The 21,373-nt window shown below is 49.5% G+C and overlaps 1 protein-coding gene across 2 annotated transcripts in view; it reads left to right on the top strand.

Moving 5' to 3' along the window:
* Positions 1-21,373, top strand: part of LOC140425602 (sodium- and chloride-dependent transporter XTRP3A-like) — a 78,695-nt gene that overhangs the window by 14,105 nt on the left and 43,217 nt on the right. For both annotated transcript variants that reach the window (XM_072510088.1, XM_072510087.1), the window contains exons 2-6: positions 3,157-3,297; positions 3,395-3,486; positions 10,714-10,941; positions 12,708-12,818; positions 18,342-18,583. In XM_072510088.1, the coding sequence (XP_072366189.1) occupies positions 3,157-3,297; positions 3,395-3,486; positions 10,714-10,941; positions 12,708-12,818; positions 18,342-18,583 (814 nt within the window). The remainder of the gene's footprint in view (positions 1-3,156; positions 3,298-3,394; positions 3,487-10,713; positions 10,942-12,707; positions 12,819-18,341; positions 18,584-21,373) is intronic.

The raw sequence follows: 21,373 nt of genomic DNA, 5'->3' as shown, positions 1-21,373 counted from the left end.
AATGTTTTTACAGCTTACAGATGGTAAAATCGAAAGGGGTCAAATTAAACATGGCCTGAGCAAGGATTGACCGGTTTCTGCACAGCCCCTTAGATGGACGTAAGACCACCTCAGTGTGAAATTAGACTTGGTAGCACCCGTTGTTTGCGTGTGGCGGGTACCGTTTGGGGATCGATATAGTGTCCTATTTGCGCACGCACGTTGGCCGTGAAACATGCCGGCTGTCCGGACATTGTCTGCCTGTGCAGCTCCTGTCTGCTGTATGTATGTGGAGCAACAGATTGCGACATCAGCCAATGTATAACACTGATTTGATGCTAATGCCGCCGTCTTAACCTTGAACAGCTGAACCATGAACGGAGGCCACGCCGAGCAGGACAAGCAGCTGGAGGAGGAAGGGGAGAAGGAATCGGAGGCTGTGTCCGCCCTGGGAACCATTTTCCCCTCTGAACCTCAGCAAGGGATAATGTGTAATCAGTGAGGAGCGTCTCACTGGAAGCTTCCACCTGCAGCCGTAATTCTAGCATCAAAGCTGAGCAGTTGTCACATTTTCAGTGGCTCTGAAGTGACCACTGTGACAAACCTTTTAATATTTGAAACATCTTTCAGTTTTCTGCTCACTGCTGAGTCAATGAAGCTCTGTATTTAATGAGCTAAATACGTCTCCTTCTCTTGGTGGAGGCAGATTGATGAAATTGTGTGAGGACGATGGTGCAGTTGGTAGGATGTGCTGTTTCAAAAGGACGGCAGTGACCTTGACCACTTGTGTGAGGTCATTGAATCTCTTGCAGCTCCGTGAAGCTTGACTCCTGGCATTGCCCGCCACAGCTCTCTCACCTTCCCTGCCTTTTTAAGCATGTGCCTGGAGGACCATCTGGCCCCCACCTGTGGGCACAGGGCATCTTTCCTCCTTTCCATCTCCTACCCCAAGACCCCCAGTTCAGTATCCGAGTACCTCGGAGCCTGCTCTCTCCCATGCTGTGCCCTGTCTCACTGTTTTCCGGGGGCATTCGCCCTGTGCGTGCCTCTCGGTACCTGCTGTGGCCGCAATGCACCCTTCCCGTGTGGTTGCAAACTGGCTTCAATTGGCAATGGGCCCCCGCCAGTGAGTGGAGCCAATGAATAACATGGCTGGATGCAGTAATAATTCTATTGAGGAAGTAGGGCAAAGTTGGTCTGCTGCTGGTGTTTCAACCTTGTCGCGCCCCTTTTTCTGGAGCTAATTAAATTGGTGAATGATGGAAAGTAGTTGTGAGAGCATTAGTATGCTCCAATTGCAGCACGGGCCCATTAACTGGCCAGGTTAACTGTGAAGTCAGATGCTTGCAGTTGTCGGTGAGTTCACCCCCGTCTGTGATGGAGGAAACTGGTGTTAAGCTACAGGGAAAACACTAGAGTCTTGAGGCCCAGATTCACCTCTGGCTAGCGGGAGAGCATCAAGCTCCAACCCATTTTGCCAGATCTCATTGAATGGGGGAACAGGCTCGATGGGCCAAATGGGCTACTTCTGCTCCAATGTCTTCTTGTATGATTATCTTTCAGGATGCCACAGCCAGCTTTGATAAGAGATTGTATGGTAAGAAGATCTCTACCCCGCAGAGGTCACCCCTAGCTGGTATGAGATTGATTCCGCGGATGGTTGTCTGCTGAGGGAGGTTCAGTAGAATTGAGTTCTATTCTCTGGGGTTTCAAGGAACGAGAGATGATCTCATTTTCACAGGATAAGGGGTCAGCCACTTTGAACTGGGCTGAGGAGACACTTCTTCACTTAAAGGGTTGTGAATCATTGGAATTCTCTACCGTGGACATTGTGGATACTCTGCCATTGGGTATATTTAGGTTGGAGATCGCTGGATTTGTTTTTGGACACCAGAGGACCAGGTTGAAAGGAGATTGATTAGTCATGAATGGAGTGGAGGAGCCAAATAGTCTATTCCCGCTCCTATTTCTTGACGTGACATCAGTGGAATGAGCTTGCTTCCTTTCGTGTTTGAATTAATATTGCATTCCGACCTGACAGCAGTGCGCAGCACAGCAGAAACCGCTCGATAACTGTTCAAATTTGCAGCTTGCGTGCACAAGAAGGAAGTAAAATGCTATGCAGTGAAGGTTCATAACTTATTATTCCTGCAGCTGTCATCTACTGTTCACAGTTTCAGTGATGTCCTATAACATTGTCTAATCAAAGGTTGACACACGGTGTTAGATAAAAGGTTAATTGTCATTTAGTAATTGACTTTGGCATTATTCATTTTATTCAAAGATTGAGGTGGTTGTGAAACCATTCAAACGCACTGTTGTGGAGTGCAGAACAAATGTCGCACACCATTAAGCATTTTCTGTCGTCCGTCCCTGTCATTTGTACTGAGCACTGGGCATATCATAATAATAATAATCGCTTATTGTCACAAGTAGGCTTCTTCCTCTCCCAGAGAGGTGGGGAATCAGTACATTTCCCCGACGGCTATCGTGGACTTCCAGGTAGTTAGCAACAGAAGAACCTACGCCAGGTTGCGTCAGGGCCGGCGCAGAGAAGGGAGCATGCGCGCATTGGCGCCGGTCCCACTGTGCATGCGCAGACCCGCGGCGCCCGTCTGACGCCGGGGATCGGCAGCTGGAGCAGCGTGGGTCGCTCCAGTGCCGTGCTGGCCCCCTGTAAGAGTCAGAATTTCTGCTCCTGAGGCCATGTTGATGCCGTCGAGAAACGCGACAGCGTTTACCACGGCGTCGACACTGAGCATCAGGATCAGAGAATCCCGCCCAAGGTCTTAAAGGGAAAATGGAACAAAATATTGACAAACAATTGTAAATATTTTAGTCTTGAAGGCCCAGTGGGGAAGGATAGAACTGGAGCCAATCGTTACTCCGTATTCTAAGCATTTATTTACAGAGATGCACATTATAAGCATATATCTCCTAACGCAGCAGCCGCAATTTCAGTCTGTTCCTATTTAAAGGGCAGAATTGAATCCCCAGTTAATGCCCACCACCGGCATGCAATTACTGAGCAATATGGGGCAGCACCGTGATTTGCACAGCTGCATCACAGCGCCAGGGGACTCTGGTTCGATTCCGGTCTTGGGTGACTGTGTGGAGTTACAATGTTTATAAAACCCATTAGATTTCCACAGCTGATCCTGTGTTCGTCTCTTTCAGGTGGATTTTTAATTCCTTACGCGATTATGTTAATTGTGGAAGGACTCCCTTTGTTTTACCTGGAACTGACATTGGGTCAATTGATGAGGAAGGGCAGCATTGGAGCCTGGAAAGCAGTGAACCCATATTTGGTTGGTGTTGGTATGTAACTTCACATTTTGTTCTCTTTCTTGAACTTTAACCCGTTGAGGTGCGCCATTAACTTTGTTAAGTCACCTTTTCCCTGTCCCCCACATAGGTGTCGGAAGTATGGTTATATCATTCCTGGTTTGTGTCTACTACAATGCCATTGTCTCCTGGAGTCTGTGGTATCTGTTCCATTCATTTGAGGTAAGTAGCACCACCACAATCTGCTGTATTATACGCTGCCCAATAGAGTAAAGAATTGAGGACGCTGGGAAAAACTCAGCAGGTCTGCCAGCATCAATTAGGAGGAAAACCGAGTTAATGTTTCGAGTCCTTTGACTCTTACAATAAAGTCTCTGCTTTTACTCCCCCGTGGCAAAGTAGGCTAAAGTTATGCTTGCTTTATGTGGGCTCCTGGGCTTTGTAAATAGAAGCACAAAACACTGGCTTCAGCCCCAACTGAATTGAAAAATGAAATGAATATCGCTTATTGTCACAAGTAGGCTTCAAATGAAGTTACTGTGACTTCCGGTTGCGGCTATGCCTAGGTAGGTCGCACGTTCGGCAGCTCCCGCCGGGAACGGACTTTTAGGCTCTCTAGAGGGGCCCCAACGGCAATTGTTCGACGACTTCCAGTGTGGGAAGGTGACAGAAAGGTCCCCCCGACATTATATGGATTGGACCAGGAGTGATCTTGGAGCAGCGAAAAGTGAGAGGGAGAAAAAACAAGATGGCGGCGGGTGGAGACCCAGCAGCATGGGCGCAGTGGTCGCAGGAGCAGCAGGGGTTTCTGAGACGCTGCTTTGAGGAGCTGGAAACCAAAATGCTGGCGCCAATGAAGGCGGCGATTGAGAAGCTTGTGGAGACCCAGAAGGCCCAAGGGGCGGCGATCCGGGAGGTGCGGCAAAAGCCTCTGAGGACGAGGACGAGATCTTGGGCCTGGCGGTGAAGGTGGAGGCGCTGCACAAGAGGTGGGCGGAAAGATTTGAGGACCTGGAGAATAGGTCGAGGAGGAAGAATCTTCGGATTCTGGGTCTCCCTGAAGGAGTGGAGGGGCCCGATGCTGGGGCATATGTGAGCACGATGCTCAATTCGCTAATGGGCGCAGGAGCCTTCCCTGAGGCCTCTAGAGCTAGATGGGGCTCACCGGGTCCTAGCAAGGAACCCAAGGCCAACGAGCCGCCAAGGGCTGTAGTGGTGAGGTTTCACCGCTTTATGGGCAGAGTGTGTGCCCTGAGATGGGCCAAGAAAGAGCGGAGCAGCAGGTGGGAGAACACGGAGATCCAAATCTATCAGGACTGGAGTGCAGAGGTGGCTAAGAAGAGAGAGGGTTTTAATCTGGCTAAGGCGATGCTCCATCGAAAGGGGGTGAAGTTCGGTATGCTGCAGCCAGCGCGACTGTGGGTCACGTTCCAGGATCGGCACCACTATTTCGAAACGCCCGATGAGGCATGGAGCTTTATACGGACTGAAAAGTTGGACTCAAATTGAGGGTTTGTTGTGGGGGGATGTTTACTGTGTATATATTGTTTATTACGTTTAGGGAATGTTCCTCTGGTTTGGGTGCTGGATGGGGATGGGTGAAGGGATTGGATGGGGAGAGTGTGGGCATCGGTGTTGGAAGGGCAGACCACCACGAAAGAAGAGGGGGAGTGGAGGCCCGGGGATGGGGAATTGGGGTAAGGCCGCAAAAGGAGCTGCGCCAGAGTGGGCGGGGCTGGCTCATGAAAGCGCGGGCTTTTTCCCACGCTAGGGAAGGGCGGGGGGGGGGGGGCGGTGCTGGAGAGGAGCGTACACTGACTGCCAGGGAGGGGGAGGGGGGATTCTCACATTGGAGGTGGTCGATGGAATGGCGGGAGAGGCCGGGGTCAGCAGGAGTCAGCTGACTTACGGGAGTGTTATGGGGGGAACAAAAGGGCTAGATGTGGATCTAGCGGGGGGAGGGGGGGGGGGGTATAGGGTTGCTGCTGCATTGGCCAAAGGGGAGCTGGAAGTAGGAGAGGTGGTCGGGGCGGGGCTCCGCTGTCTGGGGGACTGGGAGGTGCGGGCATGTGGCTGGCCTAGAAAAGGAGATGGCTAGTGGGGGGTGGAGCAGCCTCCCAATCCGGCTGATAACTTGGAATGTGAGGGGCCTGAACGGGCCGGTCAAGAGGGCCCGGGTGTTCGCGCACTTAAAGGGACTGAAGGCAGACGTGGTTATGCTCCAGGAGACACATTTGAAGGTGGCAGATCAGGTTACGCTGAGAAAGGGATGGGTAGGACAGCTATTCCATTCAGGGTTGGATGTGAAGAACAGAGGGGTTGCAATACTGGTGGGGAAGTGGGTGTCGTTCGAGGCACTGAATATTGTAGTGGATAATGGAGGTCGATATGTGATGGTGAGCGGTAGGTTGAAGGGGGTGCGGGTGGTACTGGTGAACGTATATGCCCCGAGCTGGGATGATGCCCGATTTATGAAACGCATGCTGGGTCGGACTCCGGATCTGGAGGTAGGAAGCTTGAGAATGGGGGTGTGGCTTCAACACGATGCTGGACCCAGCACTGGATCGCTCTAGGTCCAGGGCAGGTAAGAGGCCGGCTGCGGCCAAGGTGCTCAGGGGGTTTATGGACCAGATGGGGGGAGTGGATCCATGGAGGTTTGTCAGGCCCCAGGCCAGGGAATTTTCATTCTTTTCTCATATCCATAGAGCCTACTCCCGGATAGATTTTTTTATTTTGAGTAGGGCGCTAATCCCGAAAGTGGAGGGAACGGAGTATTCGGCCATAGCCATCTCAGACCACGCCCCGCACTGGGTGGAGCTGGAGTTGGGAGAGGAGAGGGACCAGCGCCCGCTGTGGCGTCTAGATGTGGGATTATTGGCGGATGAGGAGGTGTGTGGGCGGGTGCGGGGGTGCATTGAAAGATATTTGGAGGCCAGTGACAACGGGGAGGTGCAGGTGGGGGTAGTATGGGAGGTGCTGAAGGCGGTGGTCAGGGGAGAGTTCATCTCCATCAGGGCCCACAGGGCGAAAAGAGAGAGCAGGGAGAGGTTGGTGGGGGAGATCTTAAGGGTGGACAGGAGATATGTAGAGGCCCCCGAGGAGGGACTACTCAGGGAGCGGCGGAACCTCCAGACGGAGTTCGACCTGTTGACCACAGGGAAAACCGAGGCACAGTGGAGGAAAGCTCGGGGCGACGTACGAGTATGGGGAGAAGGCGAGTCGGATGCTGGCACACCAGCTTCATAAGAGGGAGGCAGCGAGGGAGATAGGTGGAGTTAAGGATAGCGGGGGAATACGGTGCGGAGTGCGGTGAGAATAAATGAGGTATTTAGGGACTTCTATGGGGATCTGTACAGATCTGAGCCCCCAGCGGGGGAAGAGGGGATGCGACAAATTTTGGATCAGCTGAGGTTCCAGAGGGTGGAGGAGCAGGAGGTGGCTGGTTTAGGGGCGCCAATTGGGCTGGATGAGCTGGTTAAAGGATTGGGAGCATGCAGGCGGGGAAGGCCCCGGGGCCAGATGGGTTCCCGGTCGAGTTTTACAGGAAATGCGTGGACTTGCTAGGCCCGTTGCTAGTGAGGACTTTCAATAAGGCAAGGGAGGGGGGGATCTTGCCCCGACAATGTCCGAGGCGCTGATCTCTCTGATCCTGAAGCGGGACAAGGACCCACTGCAGTGTGGGTCGTATAGACCGATCTCGCTCCTCAATGTGGATGCTAAGTTGCTGGCAAAAGTGCTGGCTACGAGAATTGAGGACTGTGTCCCAGGGGTGATTCATGAGGACCAGACGGGATTTGTAAGGGGCAGGCAGCTAAACACTAATGTGCGGAGGCTCCTCAATGTGATTATGATGCCCTCGGTGAAGGGAGAAGCGGAGGTAGTGGCAGCTATGGACGGGGAGAAGGCCTTCGACCGGGTGGAGTAGGAGTATCTTTGGGAAGTGTTGCGGAGGTTTGGGTTCGGGGAGGGGTTCATCGGCTGGGTCAGGTTACTATACAGAGCCCCGGTGGCGAATGTGGCTACGAATCGGCGGAGGTCGGAGTACTTTCGGCTGTACCGAGGGACAAGGCAGAGGTGCCCCCTGTCCCGCTTGATGTTTGCATTGGCAATTGAGCCTCTGGCCATGGCACGAAGGGAGTCCAGGAAATGGAGGGGACTGGTCCGAGGGGGAGAGGAACACTGGGTGTCGCTGTATGCGGACGACCTGTTGCTGTATGTGGCAGATCCAGTGGAGGGGATGGCGGAGGTCATGCGGATCTTAAGGGAGTTTGGGGACTTCTCGGGGTATAAGCTTAATGTAGGGAAAAGTGAGCTCTTTGTGGTGCATCCAGGGTACCAGGGAAAGGGGATAGACGACCTGCCGTTGAAGAGGGCGGAAAGGAGCTTTTAGTACTTGGGGATCCAGGTGGCTGGGAGTTGGGGGGGCCCTGCACAAACTCAATTTGACGGGTTGGTGGAGCAGATGGAGGAGGATTTCAAAAGATGGATGTGCTGCCACTCTCGCTAGCGGGCAGGGTGCAGTCGGTTAAAATGATGGTGCTCCCGAGGTTTCTCTTTGTGTTCCAGTGCCTTCCCATTATGATTCCCAAGGCCTTTTTTAAATGGGTAGGCAGGAGTATCATGGGTTTTGTATGGGTAAATAAGACCCCGAGGGTAAAGAGGGTGTTTCTGGAGCATAGTAGGGACAGGGGAGGGCTGGCTCTGCCGAATTTGTGTGACTATATTGGGCAGCCAATGTGGCGATGATCCGTAAGTGGGTAATGGAGGGAGAGGAGGCGGCGTGGAAGAGGTTAGAGATGGCGTCCTGTGTGGGCATGAGCCTGAGGACGCTGGCGACGGCACCGCTGCCGCTATCGCCGACAAGGTACACCACGAGTCCGGTGGTGGCGGCGACGTTGAAGATCTGGGGGCAGTGGAGACGACACAAGGGCGAGGTGGGAGCCTTGGTTTGGTCCCCGATTCAGGAGAACCATCGGTTCGTCCCGGGAAGGATGGATGGGGGATTTCGGAGCTGGCATCGGGCAGGGATTGGAAGAATGGGGGACCTGTTTATAGATGGGACGTTTGCGAGCCTGGGGGCGCTGGAGGAGAAGTTTGGGTTACCCCCGGGAAATGCTTTCAGGTATATGCAAGTGAGGGTGTTTGTGAGGCGGCAGATGAGGGAATTCCCGCTTCTCCCGGCACAGGGTGATTTCGGGTGTATGGGTTGGAGAAGGCAGGGTTTCAGCGATTTACCAGGAGCTGAAAGAAGAGGAGGAGGCCTCGGTAGAGGAGTTAAAGGGCAAGTGGGAGGAGGAGCTTGGGAAGGAGATAGATGAGGGTCTGTGGGCTGATGCCCTGAGTAGGGTTAATTCTTCCTCCTCTGGCGCCAGGCTCAGCCTAATACAATTCAAGGTCATTCACAGAGCGCATATGACAGGGGCAAGGTTGAGTAGGTTCTTTGGGGTGGAGGACAGGTGTGGGAGGTGCTCGGGAAGCCCAGCGAATCACGTCGAAATGTTCTGGTCGTGCCCGGCATTGGATGGGTTTTGGAGGGGTTTCGCGAGGACTATGTCCAAGGTGGTGAAAGTCCAGGTCAAGCCGAGTTGGGGGTTGGCACTATTTGGGGTAACGGACGAGCCGGGAGTGCAGGAGACGAAAGAGGCCAGTCCCCTTGCCTTTGCGTCCCTGGTAGCCGGCGGAGGATCTTGCTATTATGGAAGGATGCGAAGCCCCCCAGTGTGGAAGCCTGGATAAATGACATGGCAGGGTTCATTAAGCTGGAGAGGAAAATGTTCGCCTTACGAGGGTCTGTGCAGGGGTTCTTCAGGCGGTGACAACCGTTCCTAGACTATCTCGTGGAGCGTTAGGAGGAGGTCAGCAGCAACCCGGGGGGGGGAGGGGGGGGCCGCGCGGGTTTCTTTCGGGGAGGGAATTCGGGTGGGTGGGGAGGCTTCCCTACGGGTATCTTTGAATGTCATATGGGGGGGTTACTGTATACCGGGAAACCCAATGTAAAAGTTTTGTATAATATTTGACTTGTTTGCGTTTCTTTCTTTTTGTTACTGGGGGGGGGGTTGTAAATTTTGTTGGAAAATTTGAATAAACACACACAAAAAAAATGGAGTTACGGTGAAAAGCCCCTAGTTGCCACATTCCGGCGCCTGTTCAGGGAGGCTGGAACGGGAATTGAACCGTGCTGCTGGCCTGCCTTGGTCTGCTCTAAAAGCCAGCGATTTAGCCCTGTGCTAAACCATTCTGGATACTTTTTGGGTGAGATCTGCGTCGTCATAATTCTGTGATGAAGGACGTCTAGTTTTCTGGATAGATTGAAAAGCTCGCTCTGTTTTCCTTGGAGAGATTTGATAGAGGCGTTGAAAATCATGAGTCTGGACACAATAGATTAGGTCAAACTGTGATTGACGGGCCTAAGCCCAGAGGATGTGGGTTTAAGGTGACTGGTAACGGAATTGGGCGACATGAGGGGTGGTTAGGATCTGGAATGTACTGTCTGGGAGGCAGATTCAATGTCTGCTTTTTAAAGGATATTAGATGATAGCCTGAAGAGAACAAGCTTAAGAGGTGGGTGCAAAGGTGGGGTGGTTGGTTTGGGGAGGGTGGGCGGGGTGGGGGAGCTGACATGGATATAGAAACGTAGAAAATAGGAGCAGGGGAAAAACAATGAAGCCATTCATTGTGATCAGAGCTGATCATCCAACTCAAAATAGCCTAATCCCACTCCCCCCCTCCCCCTTCCCCTTTGATCCCCTTCACCCCATAGGCTGAAAGGCAGCCACCTCTGCTAGGGGCGGGTTGGGGGAGGGGGCAGAGGCCTCAATGTGGACGCACCCTCGAGCGCACAAATTCAGTTGTAAAGATTAGGTGGCAGAATGGGAAAGGCCCTGCTGGATGAATGGGAGACCGCCCCGTGGAGTCTTTGGGGTCCGGAGATATTGGGCCCATCCACCACATTTTGACCCTATCTATTGAGTCCAGACTCTTCACGATTTTCAACGCCTCTATGTAATCTCTCCAAGGAAAACAGAGCGAGCTTCTTCAATCTATCCAGATAGCCAGACGGTTATCTGCAGAACCCCCCCATCCCCGGCAGCTGGGGAAAAAAGCCATTAACCAGGCCTGTAATTAGGCCAACAGACAGCCTGCCTTCTCTCAACAATTGGCCTATTGCTCAGAAATGCTCCATGTTGTGGGTAACTGCCTCTCAGTCTTTTGCACTGGCCTCGTAGGTTCATCTGGACAATATCTAGACTCTGCTGTCCAATAGTAATAACCCCTAGTGACTCTTTTGTAGCCTGTTCGATTTGATACAATCGTAGCAATGAAAAATATGCTACTTTAAAAATAAACACACAACCAGGTTCGATGGGGTGAGATTGTTTATCCATATCTATTGGTTTTACTTGCATTATTAATGTTGGTGTTTTTTTGTTTTGTTTCTTCTTTGTGCAGAATCCTTTACCTTGGGCTAATTGTCCAGCAAACAGCAACAATACTGGGATAGTGGAAGAATGTGCAAAAAGTTCTGCAACCGAGTACTTCTGGTACAGGGAGACATTGAACATCTCTCCCACAATCAATGATAGTGGGTCATTGCACTGGGGGTTGATTCTGTGCCTCATCCTGTCCTGGCTTATAGTTTATCTCTGCATTATTAGAGGGACCGAATCCACTGGCAAGGTACCGTAACTATCGTGAAGGTGCACAGACTTTAGAGGTCTGTGCATCTGGTGCTAATAAACTGTGGGCGAATACTAGACATCTGTGGCTCAGGGAACGTGGCAAACTGGCAGCATAACTAAATGGGTGCGTCGCGCGTCTTTACGATGACCTGGTCAGATTCTTTGTTGATGGGTATGCCACACTGAGGGCTTATAGTTTCAACGGTGAGGTGCAGCGCTGGCACTTTCAGTCTGACGGACAGGGCCACTTTTGAGTTAAGATTCCTGTCCGATCATAGAGAAATTAATATGGTAATTGTTTGATTAGTCCAGTCGCTCCGATGCTTGGTGAGCCACAAGGCTTGCAGATTCGCTCCATTAGCTTCATCTGTGATTAAACATGTTCCAAATAAATACAGAAGAGTCAGCAGGACTTTCGTTTTGGACAAAGTGGTTTGAGGTGCGGGTGGGAGGGGGGTGGGGAGAGCCGACTTGACTTTAATCAGCACGAGATGCTTTTCCTCAGCTGAGATGGTTAGCTGGCGCCTGATTTTTCATGTGAGCAGTTGGTTTGCTGCGCTGCTACAGGGGTGCGAGGGCCTCCTTGAGAGGGTGCAGAGGTGCTTTACCAGAATGGTTCCGGGGGGGGGGGGGAGGGGGGCTGAGGGATTTTAGTTGCAAGCTGAGGGTGGGGAAGCTGGGGTTGTTCTCCCAAGGAGGTGGGGGGGGGAGATTTGATATGGGAGTCAGCGGAGGTAACTGACGGCGCAGGAGCAGACGTTTGGAGCTCCTCACCCAATCGCTCCCCCGCCCCCACAACAGGAGGCAAACAAACTCCGACAACCCCAGTTGAGCCCAATTAATGGCCATTCGAGGGCTGAACAGCCTTGTTTTCCGATCGCCAAAATGTTTTCGGACATAACCGAACCAAAGTATATTCTGAGGAAAAACTACTCTCAATCTACTTCCTCCAGGATCTTGCCCACAGCCGTGTCCAAGAGATTGGCCGTTGCTTCCTGGACACTCCAGAGTGTTGGCGACCGAACCCTAAATCCTGGCCTTAACTCGAGATGCCGGGTAGGCTTTCACTGTGGGATCTCCCCAGTGAGTGAGCGAGTGAGGAAAAGCTGGCAGCACCGTGGCAGCGGACTGCTTGCTGCATCGCCAGACCAAGCAAGAAGCTGACCTAAAGGGAGACTAAATTTGTTTTTTTATATATAAATTTAAGCGTACCGAATTATTATTTTTTTTGTCCCAATTAAGGGGCAAGTTAGCATGGCCAATCCAACTAACCTGCACATCTTTGGCTTGTGGGGGTGAAACCCACGCAGACAGGGGGAGAATGTGCAAACTCCACACTGACCGTGATAAATTTGTTTTAATATTCCCAAGAAAGACTCCACCTGAGCTTGCAGGGAACAGCCAAGGGACGGGGGAGAGAGGATGAGTCGTCCATTATGATGTCACTCCCATCCAACAAACCCCCGCTCTTCCTGAAAAGTGCCACTGCATTAAGAGCATAAGAAACAGGCGCCGGAGACGGCCATTGGTTTTTGTCGGGCAACAGGTGCGATCTGAGCAAAGGCTGATGGGGTTTATTCCTTTGCATTTCTTGCCCGCAGTGCTGGCACCCAGAACCCACCCTCGCATCCCAGGGCTCCGTTAATAATGGGAGTTGGTACATTGGAATGATTAACCATTTCGTAATGGATAACGCTGAACGAAAGCTTAAAGTTAAATATTATTTATGAGAGGCCGATTCTAACCACCTCCTCCTTGATTTAGGTGGTCTATGTGACGGCTTGCTTTCCGTATGTGGTGCTGATTATATTTCTAATTCGAGGAGTAACACTGCATGGAGCAGGCAATGGGCTCGTGTACATGTTCACTCCAAAGGTATTGTGTCGTCGTGTCTTTGATAATTTACGGTTACACTCCAGGCTGACACTTGTTTTAAAAGGCATCAATAAAGCCAACATTCTATTCATATTAGCATTGGCAGTGAGAGGCGTTTTGCTGAAATGTGATATTCTTCTATTCGGCCCGATGTTACAAGATGAGTATCTTCGGTAACAAGTCTTTTCATTGCCGCATCGTTCAAGGTCTGTGCTAGCAAGTGACTGTTACTAATAATGCTGTTCTTCAGTGAAAGGAGAGACTTGCATTTATATAACACCTCTCACTGCCTCGGGGCATCCTAAACTACTTTATGGCCAGTTAAATACTTTTGAAGTCACTACTACAGTGTAGAAAAGATAGCAGCAGATTTGTGCACAGCAAGCTCCCACAAACAGCAATGTGATAATGGATAACTCTGATCATCGCCCATTCCCCCCCCCCTCCTCCCCGGCCAACTCCTCTTCAAAATGGCACCAGGTGATTTTTATATACCCCTGCAAGGCCAAGCAGAGTCACGGTGTAATAATGCCTCAGTTAAACTTTGGCACCTCCGGCAGCGTCGCCCTCCCTCTGTGCTGCAGTCACAAGTCACAATGGACTGCTCATGTGGCATGTGTTCCAACCCCTGTGGGGCATTCGCATTTGAGAAGACTAAAGGGCTCCAGTGTCTTCATAGAATTTGCAGTGCAGAAGGAGGCCATTCGGCCCATCGAGTCTGCAAAGAGCACCCTACTACAGCCCATGCCTCCACCCTATCCCAGTAACCCCACCTAACCTTTTTGGACACTACGGGGCAATTTGGAATGGCCAATCCATCTAACCTGCACATCTTTGGACTGTGGGAGGAAACCGGAGCACCCGGAGGAAACCCACGCACACACTGGGAGAACGTACAGACTCCGCACAGACAGTCACCCGAGGCCGGAATTGAACCTGGGATCCTGGAGCTGTGAGGCAGCAGTGCCAACCACCGTGCCGCCCCCTTGGCATCAGAGAATCCATCCAGACACCGACTTTTTGAGCCCGGTGTCTCTGTCTCCACCCGTAGATCGTGCCTGCGCTGAAGAAACGGACCAGTGGATGCTCTGACTCCGAAACCCTGGAGTGTGCATGCTCTCCAACACGGTGAAGACACTCTCCGGGCTGCTTATTCCTTTTTGAGGTGTTCACCAAGTTCTGTAGCTCTTCAATCCAACCGGCAGTTTACCAATAACGAGGAGCTAAGTACCTCTTCTGAAAGAGGCACCTCTGATGTATTGTAACGAAAACACAAAGCTTTTAAGAAAACCTGATTGGATTAAATTGCTCTGGGCATTGCTGCCTAGGCAGCTTTTGTTGCCCATACCTAATTGCCCTTGAGAAGATGGTGGTGAGACTTGAACCGCTGCAATCCATGTGGTGTAGGTACACCCACTGTGCTGTTAGGGTGGGAGTTCCAGGATTTTGACCCATTGACGGTGGAGGAATGGCCGATATATTTCAAAGTCAAGATAGTGAGTGACTTGGAGGGGAATCTCCAGGCGGTGGTGTTCCCATGTGCCTGCTGCCCTTGTCCTTCTAGATGATGGTGATGACGTAGTCGAGTTCACCGAAGGCCTGAAGCGACTGACACTGCGTTCTCCCTCTCCAACGACTCACTCTCGCCTGGACCTATACATGGGTCCCTTTTGGCTGGGCCCAGCAACAGGCTACCCCCACATCAGATGCACAAAGATTAAGAGCATGGGTCTGATGTACAAATCATATGGGTGGCTTGGTCTACAAAAATAAATTACTCCCATGGATCGCTTCCAACTCGCTTCATGATTATCAGGATGTAGGTGCTGTAGTTCCACTGGCAGCTGCTTCCCTCCATTGTTCCCGATATTTCACCAAATGCTCCCCGTTTAAATTCTAAAGCCCTCCAGCCCCGATCCCCGGGAATGGAGATATCTGCTAGCGTTTGGCACTGGGCTCTGTGCGTTACTGGGACCACCTCCTCTTTCTCTGAGGATGCAGTGTTATATTATTGTGAAATACTCGCGTATTTACAGTTCTGAGAGAATGCAAGTTAATAAGGGATGTGGGAGAATTACTGAGTTGGGAAAGGCCTCCATGGTTGCATATTCACCATGGCAACCTTCAACATCCACCTGACAGTTCCCTCCAAGCCCCACACCACCCTTACTTGGAAATATGTCGGAGGTCCTGAAATGTCTCCGTGAAACGTTAGCAGCCTTCCCTCTCCACAGATGCTGTCGGACCTGTTGAGATTATCCAGTGTTTCCTGTTTTTGTTTCAGATTCCAGCATCCGCAGTAATTTGCTTTTAATCTACTTTTAATGATGCATCATGTACTCTGTTCCGGGAGTATTATTGAAACGGCACAATGAGACACCTATGGCTTGGTGGCATGAGTGGACACGAGTGACCTTGGGTCACTTCACTGACCGAAATCTTCCCCTGCGGGCCCTTCATTGTTGCCAGACTTGATGCTTTCTAAGGACCTCACTAAAATGAATTGCTGCTGACAAACTGCACATTAGAATTAGAAGTAGCCCTTTTGTCTGTTGTACTTTCCAATCCTGATGGAGATGCTTCAATAATTTGAGATATTGTGAAGTTGTGCTCCCAATCACTGATACTTTGCAGCTTGGCAACCAATCAGCACCTTTCTTTCCCGTAGTATAAATTGTTGCGATGGTTTGAAATTTGGCATTCTTGCATTTGTCCTGATTGAGTGCAATATGAAAAACTTTTTTTTTCAGCAGGATTCAAGTTTCCAGTCATTAAATTTCAACACTCGGATGGTATTTTCCAAGCCAGTCTCACTTGCAGGCTTTAGGCAGCAGGACTGGTGTTTAATCAACGGGGCTTTGGGATGATATTTTCACAAGTCTAAAATGGTACAGGGTCTAGGCTGATCCAACAGCCTCGGGATGGAGTACACTGGAATTGCAAAGAAGGGGGGAAAACATAGAGTTCTAAAGAGCATAGTGGAAACCGCCACCCGTGAGCCAAGTTGTCACATGTTACGAAGCTGGTGGGATTTTAGGAATTTAATCTTGGCATGGATTCAATAGACAGCCCAATCAGTCACCTCCGCTTAAAGCTGCCCTCAAAAAAACATGAAGCTGAAGGAATGTCTGGGAAAATTACAGAATGCAAAGATTCAGCTTGAGTAAAGGGCAAAATCTGAAACATGAAAGACATCCAACACCTCACAGCTAATTGAGAGTCAAAAGCAGTTTTGACACTGAAGAACTAAGTTCTTTGGTCAATTACTCTGGCCTCTTTAATATCCAATTTTATAAAATTGTATAGAATTCTATTCTCCAGGTGGCATTTTTTTAAAATACGTATTGTTAGGAAAACAAAGGTAATTTTAAGGGATTTTTATTTCTTTGTTTGATAAACATTAGAAATAAGGCATAGGTTTAAGTGTCTTTAATTTATTGTATGTGTGCCGGGAAAGGTAAAACCTATAGTTAGATTCATGCTGGACAAAGGTATTTGCATGTGTAGGTGTTTGTTTCGATCCTGACTGTGATTCTGTTGTGCTTAGAGGGTTACAGCGTGAAGATTAAATAAACCAGCAGCAGTTGCTTAGCAACTGAGACCTTGTACGGTCGAGAAGCTCTTGGCATTTTAGTTTAGCTAATTCAATTGCAGTTGGGAGATGGATAGTGAGAGAGTCTGCAGCTCTGCTAGAAGCAGTTGGTTTTGGAAGGTTGAAGAGGAAACAGCCTTGTTAGATGAAAAGCCATACTATGGAATACTGGCTAAGAAAACCAAAGCCGGAAGTCATCCAGCTAGCTAAAGAAGCTAGAGAAATGAAGAGAAGTATCCAAGAAGTCTGGATTAACAGAATAGAGGAAGCTGGGAACCAGGACAGATTATTGTTCAGTAAAGTTACAAGAGTTTAAAAAGCATTGGACCGTGAGAGGCAAGGAAGAAATTGGCAGTAGTGTTTGTTAGAAATTACGACAGTTTGGGAGACATTATTTGGAATAATTGTGGAAATTGGTGACTGGACCTTGGAGTTTGTGTAAAAGCCTTTAAGACCAGGGAAACCTGAGGGGAGAGGTGTAAAACCTGAAAGCGAGACCTTGATGGAAACAGCGGAGGGAAAGAATAATTTAAAAGAAAATTTGAAAGTGGAATTGGAAATCACTCGTGTGGAAGCCGGAGTTCAGAGACACAGGGTGGCACACGGTATAATAATCATTTGGGACGGGAGGGGGTTTGATGTTCACTTGATTTAGAGGGCAGTGTGTCTTACCACAGTCATCTTGTGTGCTTACAAGGGACTTTGCGTGTTAATGAGACCAATGTACTTGGTAATCCGTGTTGACCTTAAAATCTGTGTGTAACTCTGCAACTGGGAGGGGAATAAAGGAGTATTGTATAATAATCCACCTTTTCATGTTTTGTTTTAAATTATTGTTTAAAAACTAATTAGCAGTTCTGTGACTCTGTTACTCCACTTTTTTTTTTTTAAAGTAAAAGTTAGTCTTTTGAGCCAGGGTTCCATTCGGAAATCTTTCCGTCCAGTTATAACATCAACTGGGATCATAACAGTAAATTCAAAAGCCTCTCTAAAAATCTCCACGGCCTTTCATAGAATTTACAGCGCAGGAGGAGGCCATTCGGCCCATCAAACCTGCACTGGCCCTTGGAAAGAGCACCCCACTTAAGCCCACACCCTATCCCAGTAGCCCCGCCTAACCTTTCTGGACACTAAGGGGCAACTTAGCATGGACAATCCACCGAACCTGCACATCTTTGGACTGCAGGAGCAAACGGAGCACCCGGAGGAAACCCACGCAGGCACGGTAAAGAATGTGCAGAGTCCGCACAGACAGTGACCAAGGCTGGGACCCTGGAGCTGTGAAGCAACAGTGCTGACCACTGTGCTACCGTTCCGCCCCAAATTACACCATCTGCCAGGGTGAGATTCGAACCTGGGCCCCAAGAGTGCTATCCTGAGTCCCTGGATTACGAGTCCAGTGACAATACCACTGCACCATCGCCTTCCCTTTCGCTCGGGATGTCTAGTGGTTTGTCTGTACTGTTTACCGTATGTTTTTTTGTGGTGAACATGTCAGACCTAATTATATGTGCCCTGTATTTTATTATTCAGTGATGCATCTTAATTTTCCAGTCATTTCATTTACTTATCTATCGTAATGTAAATTTTTATATGCAGTATTCGAAAACTGAAATGATCTGAATTCAAAGTGCGAAGGGACCCCGAGGGTTTCGGACAAAGGTTTCTCAATCTGGAGTTCGTCCTGTTCTGGAGCAAGGCTTTTATTTACCAGGTTTTTTTTTTTTGGGGTGGGGGGGGGGGCTTATTCCACGTGTCCTTTCAGACAAGGCAAGCCAGTTAAGAATTGTGGTCGATTTTTAAAGAATGTTTAGTTTCTAAATCAAAACTTTGATCTCCCAAGCAGCCCTGTAGTGTGGAACTTTACCCTATTTTAGGGTAGAGTTCCTCGCCATGACTCCCACTGAACTTTGTTGTGCTCTAATGCTCAGGTTGAGCAGCTGATGGACCCAAAATCTTGGATTGATGCAGCCACACAGATCTTCTTCTCACTTGGCCTGGGATTTGGGAGTCTGATCGCGTTTGCCAGTTACAACCAGAAAAACAACAACTGTGAGAAACAAGCAGTTATCATTGCTTTAATTAACAGTCTGACATCCGTATTTGCCAGCGTTGTCACTTTTGCCATATATGGTTTCAAAGCTACATATAATTATGAAAGATGTCTTGAAAGGTAAGAGTATGTTATAGGCAGAATCTCGCTCTCACACCCTAGCACTTCCTCCCTCTCCCTTTCTCATTTTTTTTTTTTGGTTCTCTATCTCTCGTTTATTTTTTTTTATTTTTTTGCCCTTTTCCTGTGCTGTCCCTTGCACTTTTTCTCTCCTTTTTTTTTGTGTCTCTTCCCTTCCACATTGCCTTGCAGTCTAGCCTTCCTCGCTCTACCGGAGTGAATCTCAAAACCGATTAAAACCAGTGTAAGTAGCAGCAAATACATGACCTACTACACCCAGCCAGGCACGCACACAAAACTGCGGCAAATGGATTTCAGTGTAGTCGATCTTCGGATCTGAAAGGGTTAGAGGCGGGGTACTTTCTGAATGGTGAGGAGCTAGAAGAGGGATGGTCCAGAGAGGATTTTGGGGTGGGGGGAGGGGGGGGGGGGGGCAAGAGGGGATTCCACATGTGGTGTGGTGCCAGGTAGTGTCATGAGCAGGTGCGGAAAATAATCATAAAGGTTAATGGAATGCTGGCCTTTATAGCTCGGGGACAGGAATACGGAGGGGAGGGGATTGCAGAGATGGGCGTTGGGATGGGGGTGGTAGAGTCATGCTTCAGCTATAGAAAACCTGGTTAGACCACAGCTGGAGTCACTGGGGAGAGTTCTGGGCACCACACCTTTGGACCAAGATTTTGGCCTTGGAAGGGGTTGATTTACCAGAAGGACTCCAGAGTTTAAATCGAGGCCATATTACTGAAAACTGGATTTGTTTTCTCTCCTTTTGGGGAAGCCAAGGGGGTGATTTGATTGAAGTTTTCGCGATGTTAAGGTCCACCGCGAAAATATTTCCACTGATTGGGGAGTCTGGATTCAGAGGATATTGTGTAACCATTGGCGCCTAGCCTGTCAGGAATGAAATGAGGAAAAACTTTCTACACGCACGGGGTGGTCGAGGTTAGGAACTCTCGTGCATGAGTGGCAATTGATGCGAAATCGATTGTGAATTTTATATTTGAGATTGATAGATTTTGTTAGCTAGAGGGATTAAGGGATGTGGGACAATGGTGGGGGAGGGCTTGTATATGGAGTTAGGTTGCTGATCAGCCATGATTTCATTGAATGGTGGAATAGGCTTGAGGGGCTGAATGGCCTCCTCCTCTGTTCCTGGTGTTCCTATGTCCTAAATTCCTTTTTTAAATGTTTATTTTTCCAAATTAAGGGGCAATTTAGCGCGGCAAATCCACCTACCCTGCACATCTTTGTGTTGTGGGGGTGAGACCCGCCCAGACGGGGAGAATGTGCAAACTCCACACATTGATCGCTATGTCCGGTAAGCTCGAGGGCTAGGCAGACCTGCCTTCTCATTGCCCTGTCCCAGCCCCAGCTAATTCTATTGGGAATGCCCGTATCTGCTCTTGGCAGCTCCCCATGAACTCCACAAGGAAACCAATTGGTAATCTGGAACTGTGACGATCGACTCATCTGTTTATTCAGTGGGGTCGCTGATTTGGTGGGGGGGCAATAAGTATATACTCATATACACTGAAGATCATAAAATAAATATATCCTTATTTGGTAGTATATAATATTTACACAAGTGACCCAAACATGAAATATCAGCAACAATTTATTAATTAAAAAAAATTTTTTTTACCGAATTCATTTTTTCCAATTAAGGGGTAATTTAGTGTGGCCAATCCACCTACCCTGCACATTTTTGGGTTGTGGGGGCGAAACCCACGCAAACACGGGGAGAATGTGCAAACTCCATACGGACAATGACCCAGAGCCGGGATCGAACCTGGGACCTCGGCGCCGTGAGGCTGCAGTGCTAACCACTGCGCCACCGTGCTGCCCTGCAACAATCTATTAATAACAGTACTTCAAGAAGATACGAATAACATTTTAAAGTTTCTGTGTCAAATTTTGGACTACATTAAAAAGAGGCGACGTTGTGTAGCATCTCGCGCACACCATGATGTATCCAGTACTTTTGGAACCTTTTTAAAGGCAAGTGTCTGCGGGAGCAGTGATGAAATACTCTCAAACACCCACTGTTTAATTAAACCTTTCCTAGTTCAGGCCTTTTGACGGCCAAAAACCTCCACTCTGAGGGAGCCTTGGGACCATGATCCCAGAACTAAAAGCCCCCCCCCCCGCACTGCTAATCCATGGGATCAGAGGGATTGTGATGGTGCGAGGGTGGCGCTCTGTCTGCCTACCTCTAGGTGGGAGGCCTTGACCAATTGGGAATTGTTGCAGAAAGGTTATCTCTCTAGTTTGGTTGAGCAATACCAGTGAATGCCTATTTTCACTCACCTGCTGGGCATCTCGTGCCACTTGGCGCATGGTCTCCAGTATTATACCGGTTCTCAAGTCGGGCAAGAAAAAACTCCTAATGCTCGAGATCCTGCAGCTCGCTGTAACCCATTGGCAACACTTAACCTTGCACAGGGTTGGCAGAGCCTGCATCTCGACACAACGGGTCCTTCCACCTACCCTCCTGCTGGGATTATGGTGGGACCACCATAGCTTTTCAGGGCTCATTTTACTTTGGAGCCTAGGAACCTGTGGATCTCTGATTCTGTTGGGTGTCCACAGGTGAAGCCTTTTGCGTTAACACCATTAATACACACCGTCCTCATTTGGGACATATGACACTCTTCCTTCATAACTGCTGGACCAACACCGCAGTGGACATTTCCTCAATACAAGGGTTGCAATGTTTCAGAGAGAAGGTCGAGCATCACCTTCTCTGGGCACCTGATGTGTCAGTAAATGCCACCTTGCCCATGTCCCAAA

Source organism: Scyliorhinus torazame, chromosome 6 (assembly GCF_047496885.1).
Source record: "Scyliorhinus torazame isolate Kashiwa2021f chromosome 6, sScyTor2.1, whole genome shotgun sequence".
NCBI lineage: Eukaryota > Metazoa > Chordata > Chondrichthyes > Carcharhiniformes > Scyliorhinidae > Scyliorhinus > Scyliorhinus torazame.
The sequence above is the reverse complement of the archived record's forward strand: the minus strand, read 5'-3'. Positions and strand labels throughout refer to the sequence as shown.